General features: G+C 44.7%; 1 protein-coding gene across 1 annotated transcript in view; it reads left to right on the top strand.

The window, feature by feature from the left end:
• The first annotated feature begins 3,072 nt into the window (after positions 1-3,072).
• LOC148220136 (transitional endoplasmic reticulum ATPase) overlaps positions 3,073-18,948 on the top strand; it is a 40,508-nt gene continuing 24,632 nt past the window's right edge. Inside the window, exons 1-7 of the mRNA XM_088155473.1 lie at positions 3,073-3,236; positions 7,663-7,774; positions 9,736-9,908; positions 12,806-12,948; positions 14,461-14,591; positions 16,297-16,428; positions 17,566-17,668. Of these exons, the coding sequence (XP_088011599.1) occupies positions 3,220-3,236; positions 7,663-7,774; positions 9,736-9,908; positions 12,806-12,948; positions 14,461-14,591; positions 16,297-16,428; positions 17,566-17,668 (811 nt within the window). The 5' untranslated portion in view covers positions 3,073-3,219. The remainder of the gene's footprint in view (positions 3,237-7,662; positions 7,775-9,735; positions 9,909-12,805; positions 12,949-14,460; positions 14,592-16,296; positions 16,429-17,565; positions 17,669-18,948) is intronic.

The raw sequence follows: 18,948 nt of genomic DNA, 5'->3' as shown, positions 1-18,948 counted from the left end.
TCAAGGCATCAGACACAGGCAGACAGCCGGAATCACCAGAAAAACGTGGCTGAAATGCAGAGTAAATTTATCTCATTACCTTGTTATCCAGAGGATCCTGAAGCAACACCTGGGTGGAGACACTCAAGTGGGAACACAGCATCTTCAAGCTCAGTCCATGCTAGTAGTCAGTGGGGCTGCTGTTTGCACCCATTTATCAAGGGCCCGCACACGTGTATTTTACCACCATGCTGTGATTTCTGTGCTTTTTATAATCTCTGACCTTTGATCTCTCTCCCAAAACAGGGAGCTCAAGCATGTCCATGAGAAGGCCTCCAAGTCTTCAAAGACCTATGTTATCTCTACACAGAGATTCTACTTCTCAAAACAGATGGAGGATAAACAGCAGTAGGCATAATATATGGGGGTTCCCACACTGTTATTCTCCAGGCCTTGGCATTCCCAGCTACAAGGTCCCTTGAGCAAATCTACCATCCTCCTCACCATTCTTCTGCTTTTAAACCTTTCCTCCCAACAATGTCTGAACAGACAACCTTTCCACACAGTGAGTCTCTTACCAGAAGCATACAAGATTACTTTGGGACTTCAAGCCAGGACCCTTTGAGTGAAAGGAGTGAAAGAGACTAGATCTCCTTTTCTAATAGAGTTGAGGCTTTATTTTAATTTGTTTTACTGTGTCCTTTTTCCAGAGTGGACATTTGCAGTCATGGCCTTGATGCTGCCTAGAGTTGCTGTGAGCCTGTGGGCTATGCCCTAGGTTTGTGGGAGATCAAGGGCAGAGATGTCCTCATTCCTTTGAAATTGGCATTGACTGTGTTGCTTTATACAGTGGGGGCAGCTCTGTGCTCCCTGCTCCAGGGAGCTGGTGTCAGAGCCAGAACATCTCATAATGCACAGGGTTTGTCAAATTGTCTGTCCTACCTGTGCTTTGTATACTGGTGCTTTACTCCATCACTGTAGTTTGGAGCCCAGATAAGTGGTTTTGCCTGAAGCACACAGCTCTAGGTCTGACTTCTATCACCTTACACTAGCCAGGGAAGGTGGCAGTGTTGAGACCTGTGCTTGTGTGTCCCCTCTATCCCCGGGAGTAGGGGTCTGTCCTAACCACACTGCATGGTTTTGGGCCCCTTAGTGTGACAGTGAGCAAGGGTGAAGGGGCACCTGCTCCCACCTGGTGTTTGGTGCAGCTAATTTTGTATGAGGAAGATCCCACAACCACATTATCCAATCTTTTAGCAAGCCTTCTCTCCCACAAAAGGGAAGAAATAGTTTGGAACTGCAAAGCAAAGGGTGAGTTGAGGGAGAGGAAATAGGACATGACAGAGAAGTGTGAGGTAGGAGCTGCTGTGGCCTCCTTTGAATGCTGAAGGGGCCCTAAGTGGACTTCGCCCTGCAATTCCTTCAGAAAAAAAATATCTCAGACAGTGAGGGATGAACAGAGGGGATTGAAAATCCAGATGCTGGGGGACAACGCTGTCCTGTTTCTGGCCAGGATAAGGTTAACTTTTGCAGTGGGAGGGAGATTATTCTATACCACCCCACATCATTGCCGGGGACGGGGAAAGGGACTCTTGCTTCCAAGGAGAAGGGGTTCCTCCGTTTGAGAAAACGTGGCAGACTGAACGGTCTGGCATTTGTTTATTGTTGGGGGCTTTCCATGTAAATAGTTTATTTTCTTATACCTTTTGTTATTAATATTGTTGCTGCTACTGTTCATTTTTCTTATTTCATTGCTGTTTCCAGTAAATTGTTCTTATCTCAACCCATGATCTTCACCTTTTCTGCCTCCAATTCTCAACTCCATCCCGACGAAGTGGGAAGCGGGAAAGGAAGAGCGAGGGAGAGAGAACAGCCTGTGGTTTGGTAGAGTCTAGGTGGGGGCACCAAATTAGGGAGTACCATTCCTAAACCACGACAAACACCTTGCTGGGAGACAGACTTCTCTGGGCTAGGAGAGCCCCACGGCTGCACTTCTTCAGTCCCACCTTAACTGCTTGGGCTTTAAAAAAAGGAGGGCAGAAGACAGGAGGCAGGGATTAAGTACTAGTCGGCTCCTTGGAAGAGACCACCAGGTAATTAAATTATTCATAAGCATCTAGGAGAAAAATAGGGAGTGCCTGCCAGCACTGGATGCTTGAGAACAAGCATCGTACATGTCTGATTCCTCCTGATATAAGCAGGGCTGGGGTTGTAGATGCAATACCACTTGGCTGCAGCAATGTTTCTAGCCCTAAGGAAATGCCACCCAAATGAGGATGCGAGTGCCCAAACAGACCGAGAAGTGTTTGTGGAGGGATGGCTGTTTCAGGTGGTTCAAGGGGAACTAGAGCTTCAAACCCCTGGTGGAACAGGGTCTGTGCTGGGACGAGCAGCTAGGAACGAGTCCTGCAGTGGGGCCTGGTGAGGCAGTCCAGTACTACCTAAAAAATCAATCAGGGAAAAGAAAAACCTGCAAAAAAAATGAGGAAAGGAGTCCTACAGGTACCTTTGGGTGGAGAGGAAGGGCTGGGTCCCTACACACACCTTTTCACTCGGGGGCAAATCAAGCCTCTGGGGCATATCCCCCGCAAAGAATCGCCGAGGCCACTGAGACCACCTTCTACGGGTCCAAACTTGCCTCACTGCTCGAGCCTAGGCGCGCGGTCCAGTCAGCTAATCCTGGGCACGCAAAGCGCACTCGAGCTGCTCTCCTGCTTGGCTGCAATCCTTCTCACACGTTTCCCTTTCCTCAGGTGCTAGCCAATCACTAGGCGAGCGTAGCTCGGATGGCTGTCGTAGTGGGACTTCCGCCTGGATTTTCGCGTTGGTGGATTTTTGCCATTGGCTGCTCGACCCGTATTGCCCTGTAGAACAGCCACAGCAAAGAAGGCGCTGCAGTTGGCTGACGGGTGTCGCTATTGGCTCGTGATGATTGGGAGAGGATAGGAGCGGGGCGGAGGAGGGAGAGTGCGCGGTTTTTTTTTCCTCGTCTCCGCGCTTCCACCTTTTCGATTGGCTTAGATGGTGGCCGGACGAAATTTCCGATTGGTCAGCGCACGCTGTTGTTAGGTGGGTGAGGCAGCGCGAGGTGGAGTTTCCTCTTCCGATGAGTCGGTTCTGAGGTTCAGTCAGTGCGAAGCGTCCTGACGTACCATCGCTTCTGCGAGTCTGTCCGAGATCTACCGTCACCCGTCCTGAGGAGCTGCTGCTGGCCGCCTTGCCTCTTTTCCTCTTAGCGCCATGGCCTCAGGATCCGAGTAAGTGTAGGCCGTCCTCCGGCAGGCCGCGGCCTAGGCCCGGCTGTGGTGGCGCTGGGCCCGGCTCGGCCTAGTTCTCCTTACCTAGCCTTCGTGCGGCGCTACCCAGGCTGGGCTCGACGGCAGGCCAAATTCTCCTCCCGATCTCGCTGTGTCATTCAGGTTCTGAGGAAGTGGGGGTGGGGCCGGGAGGGGGATGGGCTGCTCTTCGTGTTTGCCCAGCCAGGAGCTCGTCCGCAGCGGGGCCCTGGGTGCCGCCGCCCCTCGCCTGCCGGGCCTCCTCGGGAAGTCTTGAGTAATGGGGGGCGAGGCCTGGCCGGGGCCATCTCGCCTGGGCTAGGCCTCAGCCAGGGAAAGCTTTGTTTTCCAGAGCCCGGGGCGCTGGGGTGAGCGGCTAGCTGGGACATGAGGGAGAAGAGGCGTGTCCTGGTCTCCTCCCCGCAGGTCCGTAGCTGCCCTCGGATCGGGGATGGAAGAGACTTGGCATTGGAAGAGGAAGATTTGTTGTACCAGACTGGCCCCTGTGGCAGCTGAGGCAATCAGCTGTATTTTTGTCTCCAGTGTCTTGCCTTACTGTCTTCAGTTCCAGGCTGAGGGTCATATTTTGTGCTCCTCAAAAGTCAGTTGAGTAATACCGGCTTCTCTGCTCCCAGCCCACGTGTACAAGTCACTTCACAGTCCATTGAGAGGAGTAAAAATAAAACCTAAAGCTAATTTCCAAATCCAAGAATACTTCAAGCGACTTGTTGGCTTCACCAGAGGCTCTTTCAGTCTCTTTAGTGTCTGTGGTTTATCTTCTCCTTTTCTTTTGCAACTTCTGCAATTTAGACCCACTTGGTCTTAAGTCAGTTCCAGCAAGGTGTACCAAGAATTTAAGGTCTGTGGTAGAGCTTGTGATGGAAGTGATGGTCTCAAAGGTGTATTTTGAGTCTGAGGTGAACAGTGTTTTTAAAAAGAAATTTATGTTTTTGCGAAGTTGTTCTCACCACACAGGAATAAAAAAAAAGTTCCTGTACAACTAGAAAAGTTACTTCTTAGTTACAATTTTTGGGTCAATGCTGTTGGCAGCCATCTTGCCGAATTGAGCTTTAGCACAGAGTATAGCATTGCAAGACCTAATAGAGTGTTTCTGAAGAGGTTCTTGGATTTGTGTCCATACCTGTCTGAAACAGTATTTGAGAATTTGGCATCTTGAGCATGGGTGGTATGAACTCGCTGCTTGATTGTCATTTGGTGTTCCAGTAAGTGGCTGGAATCATCAGATATTCCACTCATTTGCTTCAAGGGATTTTTTTTTTAAATACTTACTCCACGAAAGTAGTTCAGACTGTAATTAGGATGTTCAGGGTGGTAAAAAACACTGTCAGATTTTATCTAGGAAGTGAGTTCACAAAAGTATTGATAAAAAGGTACACCAGCATACAGGAGGCATGACTGTTTTCACTTTTGTTACTGAAGTTGGAATAATTGAGTCTGACTTTTCATTGTATGTTTAACATAGACATGCAGGAACAAGTTAGTTCCCTACTTTATGTGGAGCTCTGAACACTGGTAGTTTTTTTCAGAAGATTGAGTAATTTCTGATCTCACTCTTCATACTGTCTACCATAATGCATAGCCTCTGGGCATTATCGCATGCTGAACAAAGAGAGCTCTGACACAGAAAAGTGATGAAGTGATGTAATTGTAGAATCACAGAATGGTTTGGGTTGGAAGGGACCTTAACAATCATGTAGTTCCAACCCCTCTGCCATGGGCAGGGACACCTTTTGCTAGACCAGGTTGCTCAATGCCCCATCAGGCCTGATCTTGAACACTTCCAGGGTCAAAGGCTGGAACTAGATGATCTTTGAGATCCCTTCCAACCCAAACCATTTATGATTTTATGAACCCCCAGGAGAGATGCAATGATAGCAAATGGTGATAATATTCTAAATTGCTATTGGAAGATAGGTAGTATATATCTATCAAAGTCCTTATTCTTGTCCATAAGACAAATAACATCACTTTGCTGTGTAGCTGTCATAATTCCTTAACAACTTTGTTTCTTTGTCAGCAGAACTGTTAGGTCAGATAACTGAAACTGACCCCATGCATTTAGATGCTTACATGCTGTGTTTCTTGGAGAGCTTTATTCCATTCTTAATGCCTCTGAGCTTTTCAATTGCTTTAAGTGCAACAATGTACTGACAACATTGATCCAGTTTTTGCTTCTTACTTAGGAAACTGCAGATTCAGTTCTTCAGTACTAAATTTTTTTTTCTCACATTCGGCAGAACTAAGTGGACATCTTGCTGTGCCCTTCAGCACTGCTGTGTGTTGGAAGGTAGCTGAACTCTTTTCCCAGATATATATAATACAACTCTTGATTTATTGGAAGTTTTGGTCCAAAAGCTTCCACTTGCTGCCTAGTTCCTCTTCCATTTATTTTTATCTTGTATCTCAGACCATTTTTTTAGGCTGCACAGCAATTTCTGCATCCTGAAGGACAGCTGCTCAGTTTCAGCGATGATTTATATAGCCAAAGTCTGGCAGTGGTTTCTTATCAAAAGGCCTTTGGATCCACATTTCATGTACAGAAGGATATTATTTGCATTTACACTTTGAATAGGCTAAATTGTTTTTTTTGTGTCCCTTAGCTCAAGTTTTAAAATGTACATGCTAAGTTAATTTCCAGTGCCCAGGAATGTTAAGGCAAAGTTCTTACAAGTAGGTGGTTGTTTTTATCTACTGTTTTAACCACAAGATCCTGTTTGGCCTGATGCTGTATTGGTTTCAGTTTTCTTGTTGCACTCTCAGTTTTCCTGGAAATCCCAGACCTTTTAGGACTTTACCAGGACCATGTTTTAGGTTTAAGATGGAATGAATTCATGAGCTCCTACCTGGATGTATCCAATAGCCTTTCTTGTGTCTTCTTTGGGTTTAGAAAATGAATCTGTAACATCTCACATGGTCATTGAAAGGGATGGATGTTGATTTATTACCTCTTGCATTCTTTAATGAAGAGAGGGAAAAGGTGGCTTTTAAAAATACAGTGAATATGTCAAGTGTTGCACTGCTGATACAGTCTGCATTTATGCTGTGTAGCTGCTTGCTCTGCCACTTCCACTCAAGGTTTGATTTCTTCTGGTTATTTTGTCCCTAAAACAGCAAAATGGAGCCAAAGTGTACATCCAGCACCATTGTCCACAAAGCTTCCTACTCTTTGCTGATGCTTGCTGTTTGCTTAGGACAAAGGAAGATTTTTTTTTTTAATTTTTTTTGGTGAGAATCAAAACAAACTGTGCTAAGTTTCTGTTTCGACCTTAGTTACTGGCACATCTGGATTGCTTTGAGAGAGTAGGCAGATGCCCACCAAGGCAAGTTACAGTAATCTGCTGCTATTGTGGCTAGCTACTGTACAACTTCTAAGAGCTCCTTAGGAATCAGTTGGTTCAAGTTCATATTTCTTTTGTAAAATGAATTATTTGCTATATTAGATTTTGAAGTAAATAAATTACTCTGCCTTTCTTCAATTTCCTTGTTTGGTGTGCTCCATTTTGTCAATGCAAACAAATTATCTGTCACATATCTTATGGCATAATAGGCTAGAGATGCAGTGAGTCTTGTGAAGGCATTATGAAAAGGTGCTTATATCTTAAAAAAAAGGTAAACCACATTTTTCATGAGCACTTGAATATTTCTACTGGCTTGCTAGGTTTAACTAATAGGCTTTGACAGGCTAAACTCTTACAACTCTTCCTGTCAGGGGAGCTACAGCATTGTCGTTTAATTCCCCTAATTATCTGGGTTTTGACACTAAATAGACTTGAACTTTTGTTTCTGTGGCAGCAGTTATATGTGATTTCAAATGAGTCTGACTAATTCTTTTAGGCAAAGCATCTTAGAGTCAGCAGCATCTCACTGAACACTTTTTTTATAGATAGATACAAGCTATGAAGCTGTTTGAGTAGTAAAGTGACTGACGCCAGACTCCCTTCCCAAACCCAGATTGGCTTCTCTTCCAGGTACTTTCCCCCAGTTTATATACTGGACATGACATTCTATGATGTGGAATATCCCTCTGGCCAGTTGAGATCAACTGTCCAAGCTGTGCTCCCTCCTGGTTTCTTTTGTGCAGCTCCTCACTGGCAGAGCATGAGACACTGAAAAGCCCTTATCTCAGGGTAAGCACTACTCAGCAACAACCAAAACATCAGTGTGTTATCAGCATTATTCTCATACTGAATCCAAAACACAGCACTGTACCAGCTACTGAGAAGAAAATGAACTCTTATCCCAGACAAAACCAGGACACTTGCAAACAAGTATAGTTTCTAAAAGACAAGACAACAAAGAAACCTGTAGAAAATGGAGAACAAAACGGGTGGGTGTGAAAGGGGGAGCAATATCACTTGGACTCGTTAACTTCTGTTTTCTCTCCTAGCTCTAAAGCTGATGATTTATCAACTGCTATTCTGAAGCAGAAGAACAGGCCTAATCGGTTAATTGTTGATGAAGCCATCAATGAAGACAACAGCGTTGTGTCACTGTCCCAGGTGTGTCACCTATAAAAGCAAAGCATTTCATCTGGCAATTTGCAAGTTGTTGCTGTCTTAACTTGAAATGTAATTCTGCAACATGAATCTAAGTATTTGTGTCAGAAGCTGCAGCAGTTACAAGTGAGGGAGGTGGGTTAAATAAATAATAATATATAATAATTATTAATAAATTATAAAATACATTCTGGTTCTAACTTTTAGGATTCACTTGAGCTCATGCCCTTAGTCTGGCTTTAGGATTAGATCTTGACTAGTGTAGTGAAAACCACTGTCTTTGTAGATCTAGTATATCACTTCTAAGATGTAATCCTCCTAAGCCAACTAACTCCCCTTCAAATGCTTGAATTCATAGAATCATTAAGGTTTGAAAAGACCTCCAAGATCACGGAGTCCAACCTTTGAAACACCACCCACCATGTCAACCAAACCATAGCACTAAGTGCCACGTCCAGTTGTTTCTTAAACACTTCCAGGGATGATGACTCTACCACTTCCCTGGCCAGTCTGTTCCAATGCTTAACAACCCTTTCCATGAAGAAATTCTTCCTGATGTCCAACCTGAACCTCCCCTGGTACAGCTTGAGGCCATTTCCTCTTACCCTGTCACTGGTTGCCTGGGAGAAGAGGCCAACCCTCACCTGGCTACAACCTCCTTTCAGGGAGTTGCAGAGAGTGATAAGGTCTCCCCTGAATCTCCTTTTCTCCAGGCTAAACAACCCCAGCTCCCTCAGCCACTCCTCATATCACTGACTCTCTAGACTCTTCACCAGCCTTGTTACCCTTCTCTGGACGTGCTCCAGCATCTCAACATTCTTCTTGTGAGGGGCCCAAAACTGGACACAGTACTAGAGGTGTGGCCTCACCAGTGCCAAGTACAGGGGGACAAACACTGCCCTAGTCCTGCTGGCCACACTATTTCTGATACAAGCCAGGATGCCATTGGCCTTCTTGGCCACCTGGTCATATGCTGGCTTGTGTTCAGCTGCTGTCAACCAGCACCCCCAGGTCCTTTTCCACTGGTCCACTTTCCAGCCACTCTTCCCCAAGCCTGTAGCGCTGCATAAGGTTGTTGTGACCCAAGTGCAGGACCCAGCACTTCACCTTATTGAACCTCTTACTATTGGCTTCGGCCCATCAATCCAGCCTATCCAGATCCCTTTGCAGAGCCTTCCTACCCTCCAGCAGATCAACACTCCCACCCAAGTTAGCATAATCTGAGAACTTACGGAAGGTGCAGTTGATCTCCCCATCCAGATTATCAATAAAGATATTAAACAGGACTGGGCCCAACACTGATCCCTGAGGGACACCACTAGTGACTGGCTGCCAACTGAATGCAGCACCATTCACCACCACGCTCTGTGCCATACCACCCAGCCACTTCTAATCCCAGCAGAGTGTACCTGTCCAAGCTGTGGGCTGCAACATTCTGCAGGAGAATGCCATGGGAGACAGTGTTAAAGGCTTTACTGAAGTCCAGCTAGACAACATCCACAGCCTTTCCCTCATCCACTAGGTAAGTCACATGGTCAGAAAAGGAGCTCAGGTTGGTCAGGCAGGACCTGCCCCTCCTAAATCCGTGCTGACTGGGCCCAATCCCCTGGTTGTCCTGTTTCTGCTGTGTGATCACACTCAAGATGATCTGTTCCATAATCTTGCTGGGCACTGAGGTCAGGCTGACAGGTCTGTAGTTCCCCAGATCCTCCTTCCAAACCTTCTTGCAGATGGGTATCCCATTGGCCAACCTCCAGTCCTTTGGGACCTCCTCTGTTAACCAGGACTGCTGATAAATGATGGAGAGTAGCTTGGTGAGCTCTTCCACTAGCTCCATCAGTACTTTCAGGTGAATCTCATCTGGCTCCATAGACCTGTGAGGGTGTAAGGGGCTCAGCAGGTTACTAACTGCTTCCTTTAATTGTTTTGTCAAAAGTTTGTTCTAATGCTGTTATTGGTTACAGGCAAAAATGGATGAACTGCAGCTGTTCAGAGGAGACACTGTCCTGCTAAAAGGAAAGAAGAGGAGAGAAGCAGTCTGTATTGTTCTGTCAGATGATACCTGCTCAGATGAGAAGATTCGCATGAATAGGGTTGTTCGAAACAACTTGAGAGTGCGCCTGGGTGATGTAATCAGGTGAGGACTAGTTTGTTAACTGTTATGTATCCCTGGGTTGCCTAAATAATTTGTGCTCTGACTTTGAATTGTTTTGGTCTGTAGCAGAGACAGGATCCTGCAGGAAGTATTCTTGCATCTTCTAGAGGAGGTCACAGAAATGTTTTCAAGTGTGTGCCTTATATCAGGGAATCTCAGTTTACTTTTGCATGTGTTTCTGGCTGTATGCATATTCAGATTAATACTAAAAATTTATGCTCAAGATTCTTGAAGGCTCTTTGGGACCTTCAGAAGCTCCGGTCCTGTAATTAAATTAGGTAGTTGAATTACTCCAGTATTGTCATAGTATTCTTTCAAAATTTACATTAAAAATTTAGATGGAAAAAACTTGTGAATTCATTTGACAATGTTCGCAAGATAACTGAAAACTAGTAAGCAACATTGTAATTGATCTTATAGTATGACTAGCTCAAGCACTGAGCTGCCCTATAACAAACAGAAGTTAAAACTTGAAGCAGTCAAGTATCAAGATTAAAAATTCCTGAAGGTTGTTTATATTACAATTTTTATTATAAAATAATTTTAAAATTAGGAATCCTTGAAGTGTGTGTTGTAGGAATTTTGTACAATGCTTGCAAAAGGTGATGGGAAAGCATTGAAGGATATGTTTTGGCTTACAGGAGGCAGGTTCCATTCTATGATGGGAGTGGAAAGAAAAAATATGTCAGCATTTCTTGAACATAAAAATGCTAATTTGCAGGTTTAGATATGTGAGAGCATACAGTTATTTCTCCTGAGTATTGTTCTAATCTGGAATATTGTGCATGTTCTGGGAAAATGGGAGCCTGGTTTCTGACACTAGACTTCCTGGGCTATCTGAAATAATCTTTACAAAATGTGTTTCATATGAACTGTAGAGGAGAGGAACAAGTCTGTTCTACCCATCTCTCTACCATTAGAAAATGTGAGTTTTAAACGTGACTGTAGTTGGAACAGAACAATGCTTTGAGCTAGTCTGTGGATTTAAAATAAAGGTGAATCCTTACTTTAACTCTATATGAGGTTACTGTTAGAGTAATTTCTAGTGTGACAGTTCAGCTAGTGCTATCACCTTCTCTGTTTGGACTGTCTGTAATGGTTCTCAGCCTTTCAGATGTGTTACTGATTGTCTTGGCTTCATTGCAAGAGTCAGAGAATTTTCACATCTCTTGCCCTCAAAGTTTTTCTTGCTGATCTTTAAGTACTTATTTTGTTAATTTCTTTGGCTTGGTTTCTGCCAAAATCCAGATTCATGCACTAATCGCTTCCTGCTTGTAGTCTGTCAGCTATTTTCCTTCTGTGGGTCAGTCTGTCTTTTCATTTACTCTTCTGCTATATCCTCACTGTAAAGCATGTAGTTAAAGAATCTCTTAATAGTCTCTAACAAACTAGCATATGAAACTTGCGTGCTCAGCTGCAGTTGCACATAGGCTTTTTTTAGCTGGCAAAGCCAGTTTGAGCTTTCTGCCTCTGCCACAGTTTGATGCTCTGATGTGTCGCTACAGTAGGCTATTGGCCTACATTGTAAAATAATAGCTGAAATTTTTATTTAAAAAGGGGGAAGGGGCCTTCAGGCTTTAACCTAAATTTTAATTTCCACAAAAAGGGATTGACAGACATCTGGCTATCCCTGGTTGGTACTGAGAACCTTTGTTCTGCATCAGGTTTATCAACAACAGGAACTCTTAAGTTATGAGGAAGAGAGGAAGGAACAAAGATTTCCCCTCAGCTCCCTTTCCCTTACACTTAGTTCAGCAGTAGTTCATAGAATCACAGAATGGTTTGGGTTGGAAGGGACCTCAAAGATCATCTAGTTCCAACCCTCCTGCCATGGGCGGGGACACCTTTCACTAAACCAGGCTGCTCAGAGCCCTATCCAGTCTGGCCTTGAAGACTTCCAGGGATGGGGCATCCATAACTTCTCTGGGCAATCTGTGCCAGGGCCTCACCACCTTCACAGTAAAGAATTTCTTCCTATTATCCAATGTAAATCATCTCTCAGTTTGAAGACATTCCTCTTTGTCTTGTCATTGCATGCCTTTGTAAAAAGTCCCTCCAGCCTTCCTGTAGGTTCCCTTCAGGTACCAGAAGGTGCTATAAGGTCTTGCTGGTGCCTTCTCCAGGCTGAACAGCCCCAGCTTTCTCAGCCTCTCTTCATAGGAGAGGGGCTCCAGCCCTCTTATCATCTTTGTGGCCTCCTCTGGGCTTGCTCCAACAGGTCCATGACCTCGTTATGTTGGGGGAGCCAGAGCTGGACACCATACTCCAGGTGGGGTCTCATAAGAGCAGAGAGGGGGAATCTCCTCCCTTGACCTGCTGACCACACTGCTTTAGATGCAGTCCAGGACACAGTTGGTTTCTGGGATGCAAGTGCACATTGCCAAGTCATATCAAGCTTCTTGTCCACCAACGCCCCTAAGTCCTTCTTAGCAGGGCTGCTCTCAATCCATTGTCTACCCAGCTTGTACTTGTGTTTGGGATTGCCCTGACTCAGGTGTGGGAGCATGTGTTGGAACAAAAGTTAGCTCAAGACTCTTACAGGTTTTGAGGCTGCATTAGTAACTTGTGAATGTATCTTAGGGACAGCCAAGGGGAGCTACAGAAGAGCAGAGGGGTGCGGGGAAGATAGTATGAAACCCCCCCAGCAGTTTTGGATAGGGCTGAGAGGCGTGAGGGCAAGCATATGTTGTGAAGACTAGCTCTTTGATGGGCATGATTTTTGCCTTGTCAGCATTCTTATGCACCTGGGAAGTCTCACCAGGGCTTTGGAGGGTCCTTTCTGGCATTTATACTGGCCCGAAAAGGGACATCACTGCCTTTCCCAAACTTTGGTTTAAGTCCAGCATGATATGGTTAACTGGAGTTTTCTTCTGTTACAGCATCCAGCCTTGCCCAGATGTGAAATATGGCAAACGTATCCATGTCTTACCAATTGATGACACGGTAGAAGGGATCACTGGGAATCTGTTTGAGGTCTATCTCAAGCCATATTTCCTGGAAGCTTACAGACCCATCAGGAAAGGTAATAGCACCTGTTATTGAAGTCCTGATGGCAGCGAATGCGAGGTAGTCCTGATACCAAAGAAAAAGCATTTCTGGAAGCTTGCACAGATCTCCATGGAGCATTAGACTGACAACTGTAGAGTAAGAATTTGCTGTTGTGAATTTAATCTTTTTCCTAAACTTCAGAAGAAAGAGTGATAGCTGTTGCTGGCTGGTAAAGCAGCTTGATAGTTCTATGTCATGGTTTAATCCCAGTCAGCAACTAAGTACCGTGCAGCTGCTCTCTCAGACCTCCTCCCTCCTTCCCAGTGGGGAGGAGGATTGGAAAAAAAGTAAAACTCATGGGTTTGAGATAAGAACAGTTTAATAATATTAATTATAATAATACTAATATTAATTGGAGAGAGGGAGGAATAAAACCCAAGAGATACAAGTGATGCACAATACAATTGCTCACCACCCACTGACTGATGCCCAGCTCATCCTCAAGCCATGATATGTGGCTCCTGGCCAATTCCCCCCAGTTTATATACTAAGCATGACGTTCTATGGTGTGGAATATCCCTTTGGTCAGTTCAGATCAACTGTCCAAGCTGTGCTCCCTCCTGGTTTCTTTTGTGCAGCTCCTCACTGGCAGAGCATGAGACACTGAAAAGCCCTTGTCTCAGGGTAAGCACTACTCAGCAACAACCAAAACATCAGTGTGTTATCAGCATTATTCTCATACTGAATCCAAAACACAGCACTGTACCAGCTACTGAGAAGAAAATGAACTCTTATCCCAGATGACACCAGGACATTCTCCTGTGGTTTTTTGCTACATGGGATGGGAGGACATCAGAAAAGGTTTAGGTAGAACTCAGTTTAATGAAATTTTTCTCCTGAGTTGCTACCACTTGATGGGATTGGGGAGTTGCCTACATATTAATCAATGGGTTAGATATACTAGCTGGCACCCTGAGTAAATGCACTTTTTCCAAAGTAATTTAATTAATAACTGGGAAATTGCATTAAAAATAAATATGTTTAGAGTTGTGCTAGTAGCACTTCTGCTGGAACAAATAGGTCCTAATACAATATATACACAAGTTGAATTTATCCAGCTTCTGTAGTCCAGTTTACCTAGGATTCATAGTGCAGTATCATATATTATTCTGTTTCTGGAGACAACCAGTCTAGTTATAATAACTTCAAAATTAATTCAGATTAAGTCAAAGCTTTTTCCTAATTTTAGAAATGTTAAATTGAAATTGGATAGAAAAGAAGCATGATTCTTTGCCTTTGTGTTTTGTATTTAGGCAGAATATTATTTTTCAATTGGTTGCTGGTTTTGTTTGCTGTTTGTTTCTCGATGAAATTTGATAGTGCTCGAGTGGTCACAGTACATGCAGCTCTCGAATTTAAAATGCAGAGCAGTGTTAAAAATGCCAGCAGTGTATACCTGTGTAACCCACTTCCTTGTCCTCTGGGGCTGCTGGTAGTGCAAGGATTGACATTTTGCAGCAGGCTACTGAAATGTGGGGTTTTATAGGTGACATCTTCTTGGTGCGTGGAGGGATGCGTGCAGTGGAGTTCAAAGTGGTGGAGACAGATCCAAGCCCATACTGTATAGTGGCTCCGGACACAGTGATCCATTGTGAGGGAGAGCCCATCAAAAGAGAGGTGAGCAGAATCCTGCTGTGCAGTTCTACTGAATCCCTTCTGTCTGAAATCTGTTTTAGTGACACTCCTTAAGAGCAGCAGTGTTTGCAGTTCCTGTTTTGGCATTTTGTGTATTGAATGTAACGATTAAAACCTCTGGTTTCAGGAGATGAGCTGCTGCTGAAGATAGAGAAATGTGCTTCCAGTATCCTTCCTCATATGCTGAGATAGCACCAGTGCATAGGTTTTCTGACAAAATGCCATACTTTGGCAGGAGCTCTTTTCTATCTGCTTCCATAGATCTCATGCTGGACTTAGATTCATCTTTTAATTCCCAAGTTCCCTTGATACATAGCAGGGAGGGCTTACAATGTTGCTAAATTTCATTCCAGGTGAAAAGAAAGCAATTGGTCCTTTTTCAGTGAGAAATTTGAAATCTAAATTATGGATTTTTTTTTCTTTTCTCCTCCCAGTCCCTTAAAGTGTCTAGCCTTGAGTGTCCCAAGCTTGAGGCAGCCTGAGTGGATTGTCTGTCAGGTCTTGGTCACCTTACTGTTACAGAGTAGGAAATCTCAGAAATGGGCTAAGGTGATTGTATGCTTCATAAAGTAGGTGCCTTTTTACTGCCTGCAGATCAGGGTGACTCTTAGTTTGTAGTTAGCTCTGCCTTTTGAGAAATTCACCTCTGTTTGACACTTGTGAGGCCGTGTCTGGGCACTAGATGAGTCCAGTTCAAGTTCTTCAGGACACAAGAGAAACATATAGGAGCAAGTTCAGCCAAAGCCACCAAAATTGATGAGGGAGCTGGAGGTCAGAATGAATGAGGAACAGCTGGGAGTGGGTTGATGCAGCACGGAGAAGGGAAGGCAAAGGTTCAGGGTTACTGGCAACTGCCTGATGGGAAGGTGTGGATAATCAGGCTCTCCCAAGAGCTGCACCCAGGGACAGGACTAGAAGCAATAACACAAGCTGGATCAAGGAAAATTCTCAATGGAAAAAGATTTCTCCAAACCCTGGAACAAGGCCTGGAGAGGGCAGGAACCTCCAGACCTGGAGACCTTCAGCACTTGATAGGGCTAGACCCTGAGCAACCTGCTTGAAGTGTAATTCCAGTTTGTGGGACTTGGACTGAGCCCCTCTGAGATTCCAGGCTGTTATTTTATTTTAGCATGGCCTAATGTTACAGATAACTAAGGCCAGTGGAAATTTGGACAGCCAAATGAAAGGATGCTGTAGAGCTATACTGAAAGAGTTGGTTACAGGTGATCTTATCTGCACATCTGGATCATAACATTTACTGTTAATTTGAGTTAGTCCCAAGAGAAAACACTATGTTGGAGAACTGTATGGTAGCTAGGGTATGTCAGGTAGTTAGAAATGCCACTTAGAGTTTAAGGAATAAGTATATTTTATACTGGGCTTCATTGTCTTCTCATCTTTTCTAGCCAAATCAGAGGGTCACACAACTTGTTTTGTACTAGTCTGTAGGGGCCCTGGCAGCAGAGGCTGTCATTCAAGAGGGTAGGCTTCAGTGAGGAATTTCCCTCTGCATGTCTGGGAAGAGAGAGCTAAGAAACAATTGTAGAAGACACCAGGAAGGCTTGAAAATGAGAATCTCAAGACATCAAAGAAATGGCAGTGAGCAAAAACCTGGGTTCTGTAGCCCAGGATGGATTGTTGAGCTACTATTTTAACTCAGATGTTTAATGTATTTCCTCCTGGGTAGGATGAAGAGGAGTCGCTGAATGAAGTGGGCTATGATGACATTGGTGGCTGCCGGAAACAGCTGGCTCAAATCAAAGAGATGGTGGAACTTCCCCTCCGACACCCTGCTCTCTTTAAGGCCATAGGGGTGAAGGTATGTCCCCATGTGCACCAGGTGGATGAGTGGGCTTACTCTTGAAGATGACTTGATATCAGAGGTTCATGAGGTATTTGGACAGAAATAAGTAATTTGGTTTGGGGTTTTTTTTGGGATGGGGGGTTGGTTTGCTTATGTTTGGAGTTTTTTTAAATGTTGGTGTTAGCAAAGTTGTCTTGGTTTGAAAGAGGTATCTACTAAGAAACCCTCCCCCTCCAATTTATTATCATTTTGAAATTAAGTGGCCCTCAGGCAAAGGTATGGGGGTAGGAATAACAGTTCTTTACTAATATATCTAACAAGACAAACAAAAACAACAACAGCTATGAAATTAACAACAAACAGAACAGTAATTCAGTTCCAGTCCTTTTCTAGCTGCAGACACCCTCTCCCTGCGCTCAGTTACCGGTGGTGGGGGGCAGGGCGGTGGCGTGCAGTTGCTGGAGGGCTGGGGTGATGGCGGCGGCGTCCCGGGGGGGGAGGGATGGAGAGACCCCCTCCACTCACGGTGTCAGTCGTGGTGCTCAGCAGGGTATCCGGAGGTGGCAGACCGAAACGGGAGGGCAGCAGCATGGCTGGAGCTGGGCAAAGGGCCGCGCCGGTGCTGGGATGGCAGGGGTGCTGGGATGGCAGGGGTGCTGGGCAGCAGCGGTGGTTGTCCGACTCCACGGGCGAAAGAAAGAGAGCAGCTCCCCCACCTCCCCTTTTCCTGCCTCCACCTGATCTCGAGGGGTTTCTCCCTCCCCCCACCCTCTTCGAGAGAAACTGTTACTAGCCATCTGAGCTAGGGTGTAGCCAACAAATTCTTAGCATTAAAATGGGGAAAATTCCACAGAGAGAAAAGGGAAAAAACCCAACTCCCCAACAAAAGTATTTCCTTACATGTTTTGGACACAGATTAGAATACTGACAACTTGCAAAGCAGAGGGATGCTTTGAATCAACACTGCTAGTTACTGGCAAGGGTTTTGTTGTGTGAAGTAGTAAGGGTGTTGATAGCAATGCTGACATGGCAGCTGTTGCATGAGATTGCATCACACTTTCAGACTGGCTTTATCAAATGCTTACAGATTCGCTGTGAATCTACTTAGGCATTCAGATACTCACCACCTAAATCCCTTGCCTTTGTCCTCAGCCTCCACGTGGGATCCTGCTGTATGGTCCTCCTGGCACTGGTAAAACACTGATTGCCCGAGCAGTGGCCAATGAAACGGGGGCTTTCTTCTTTCTGATCAATGGTAAGTTTTGTGGCTGCTTTGGCCCCAGATCTGCTGTGTGCTCATTTGTCCATCTTATGGTAGGGAATGCTGTTAATAGGGCTTGTTGAGCCATGATGTCTCCCTGACATCCTTCCTTACCTCTTTGAAGTGTGCATCTGGGGACACTTGGAGGCCATTTGTGTGGAAGTGTCTGTAGTGGCACATCCCTTAAGCTTGATTGTTTTGTAGCTGGCTCATTGGAAAGACAGCTTTGCAATACAGGGACCTGGAGTCTGTCTGGCTTAGTGTTCATATATGTTGGTGAGGGCAGATCTGGGAGTGGTGAGAGTATTGTATGAATATGGGTGCAGGACACTTGTTTCTGTTGCTGCCAGCATGTTCCATTCAGAAAAGAAGCTGATCTGCTGTGGATTTGTTTTTCCCTCAAGTAAAGCACAAGACCTGTTCTGTTTCATATAACATTGTGAGGAACTATTCTGAAAGCTATGAGTACCTTGGGACTTAACTACAAGTGACAGAACCTCCTATTGATCACTCTTCACCTGTAGCAGTTGAGGTGGATACTGGTTTATGTCCTGTAAGGATCAGACTGTGACTTTTCCTCAGTGCTTTTCTGTGCCATTTTACATTCAGTGTTGGAATAACTGAACATTTGTACTTAAGGAGTGGTGCTTCTCTGATTTCAATCACTTAGATCCATGAAGGTGAAAGCAAAGAAGTACATAGCACAGTATAACAGTGAGCAGCAGTAGGGAAGTGACTTGCTTTATATCTCAAGATATAAGATATAAATGGACTGGTTTTAACCATATGTTGTCCTTGTCGTAGACTTTTTAAGTATGTGGAAGGTGTTACTGCGTGCTAATGCGCCGGACATTTCTTTAAACACTTGTATTTCTATTGCATAATAAAAATAACATTGTCAGAGTTAGCGATGCATTCTGTCTGCTAGTCCCAAGCATGGAGCTGCAGTGTTGTAGATTAAGCTGGTATGAATTGGTGAGTTACCTGTAATGAAACATTCTTAGTACCTACTTGTACCAGTGTCTCTGCAGCTGGCCTGCTTCAGTCAGCTGGCAGCCTTGCACTTCCAAGGGTGAGGTTTCTTTCTCTTGGATCCTTTAGAAGCATACTTTTTCTTCATTACCACTCCCTTCAGCATGATGGAAAATCTGTAAAAACAGAATAATTCTGTGAGCCTGCACTAGTGTTCAGCAATTGTAGGAGATCTCAGAGGAATGCTGCCCTTCCTTCTGGGATTAATGTGCCTACACATTTTTATTATTTATTCTTTGAGA

This window comes from Sturnus vulgaris, chromosome W (genome assembly GCF_052056855.1).
Source record: "Sturnus vulgaris isolate bStuVul1 chromosome W, bStuVul1.hap1, whole genome shotgun sequence".
Lineage (NCBI taxonomy): Eukaryota > Metazoa > Chordata > Aves > Passeriformes > Sturnidae > Sturnus > Sturnus vulgaris.
The sequence above is the reverse complement of the archived record's forward strand: the minus strand, read 5'-3'. Positions and strand labels throughout refer to the sequence as shown.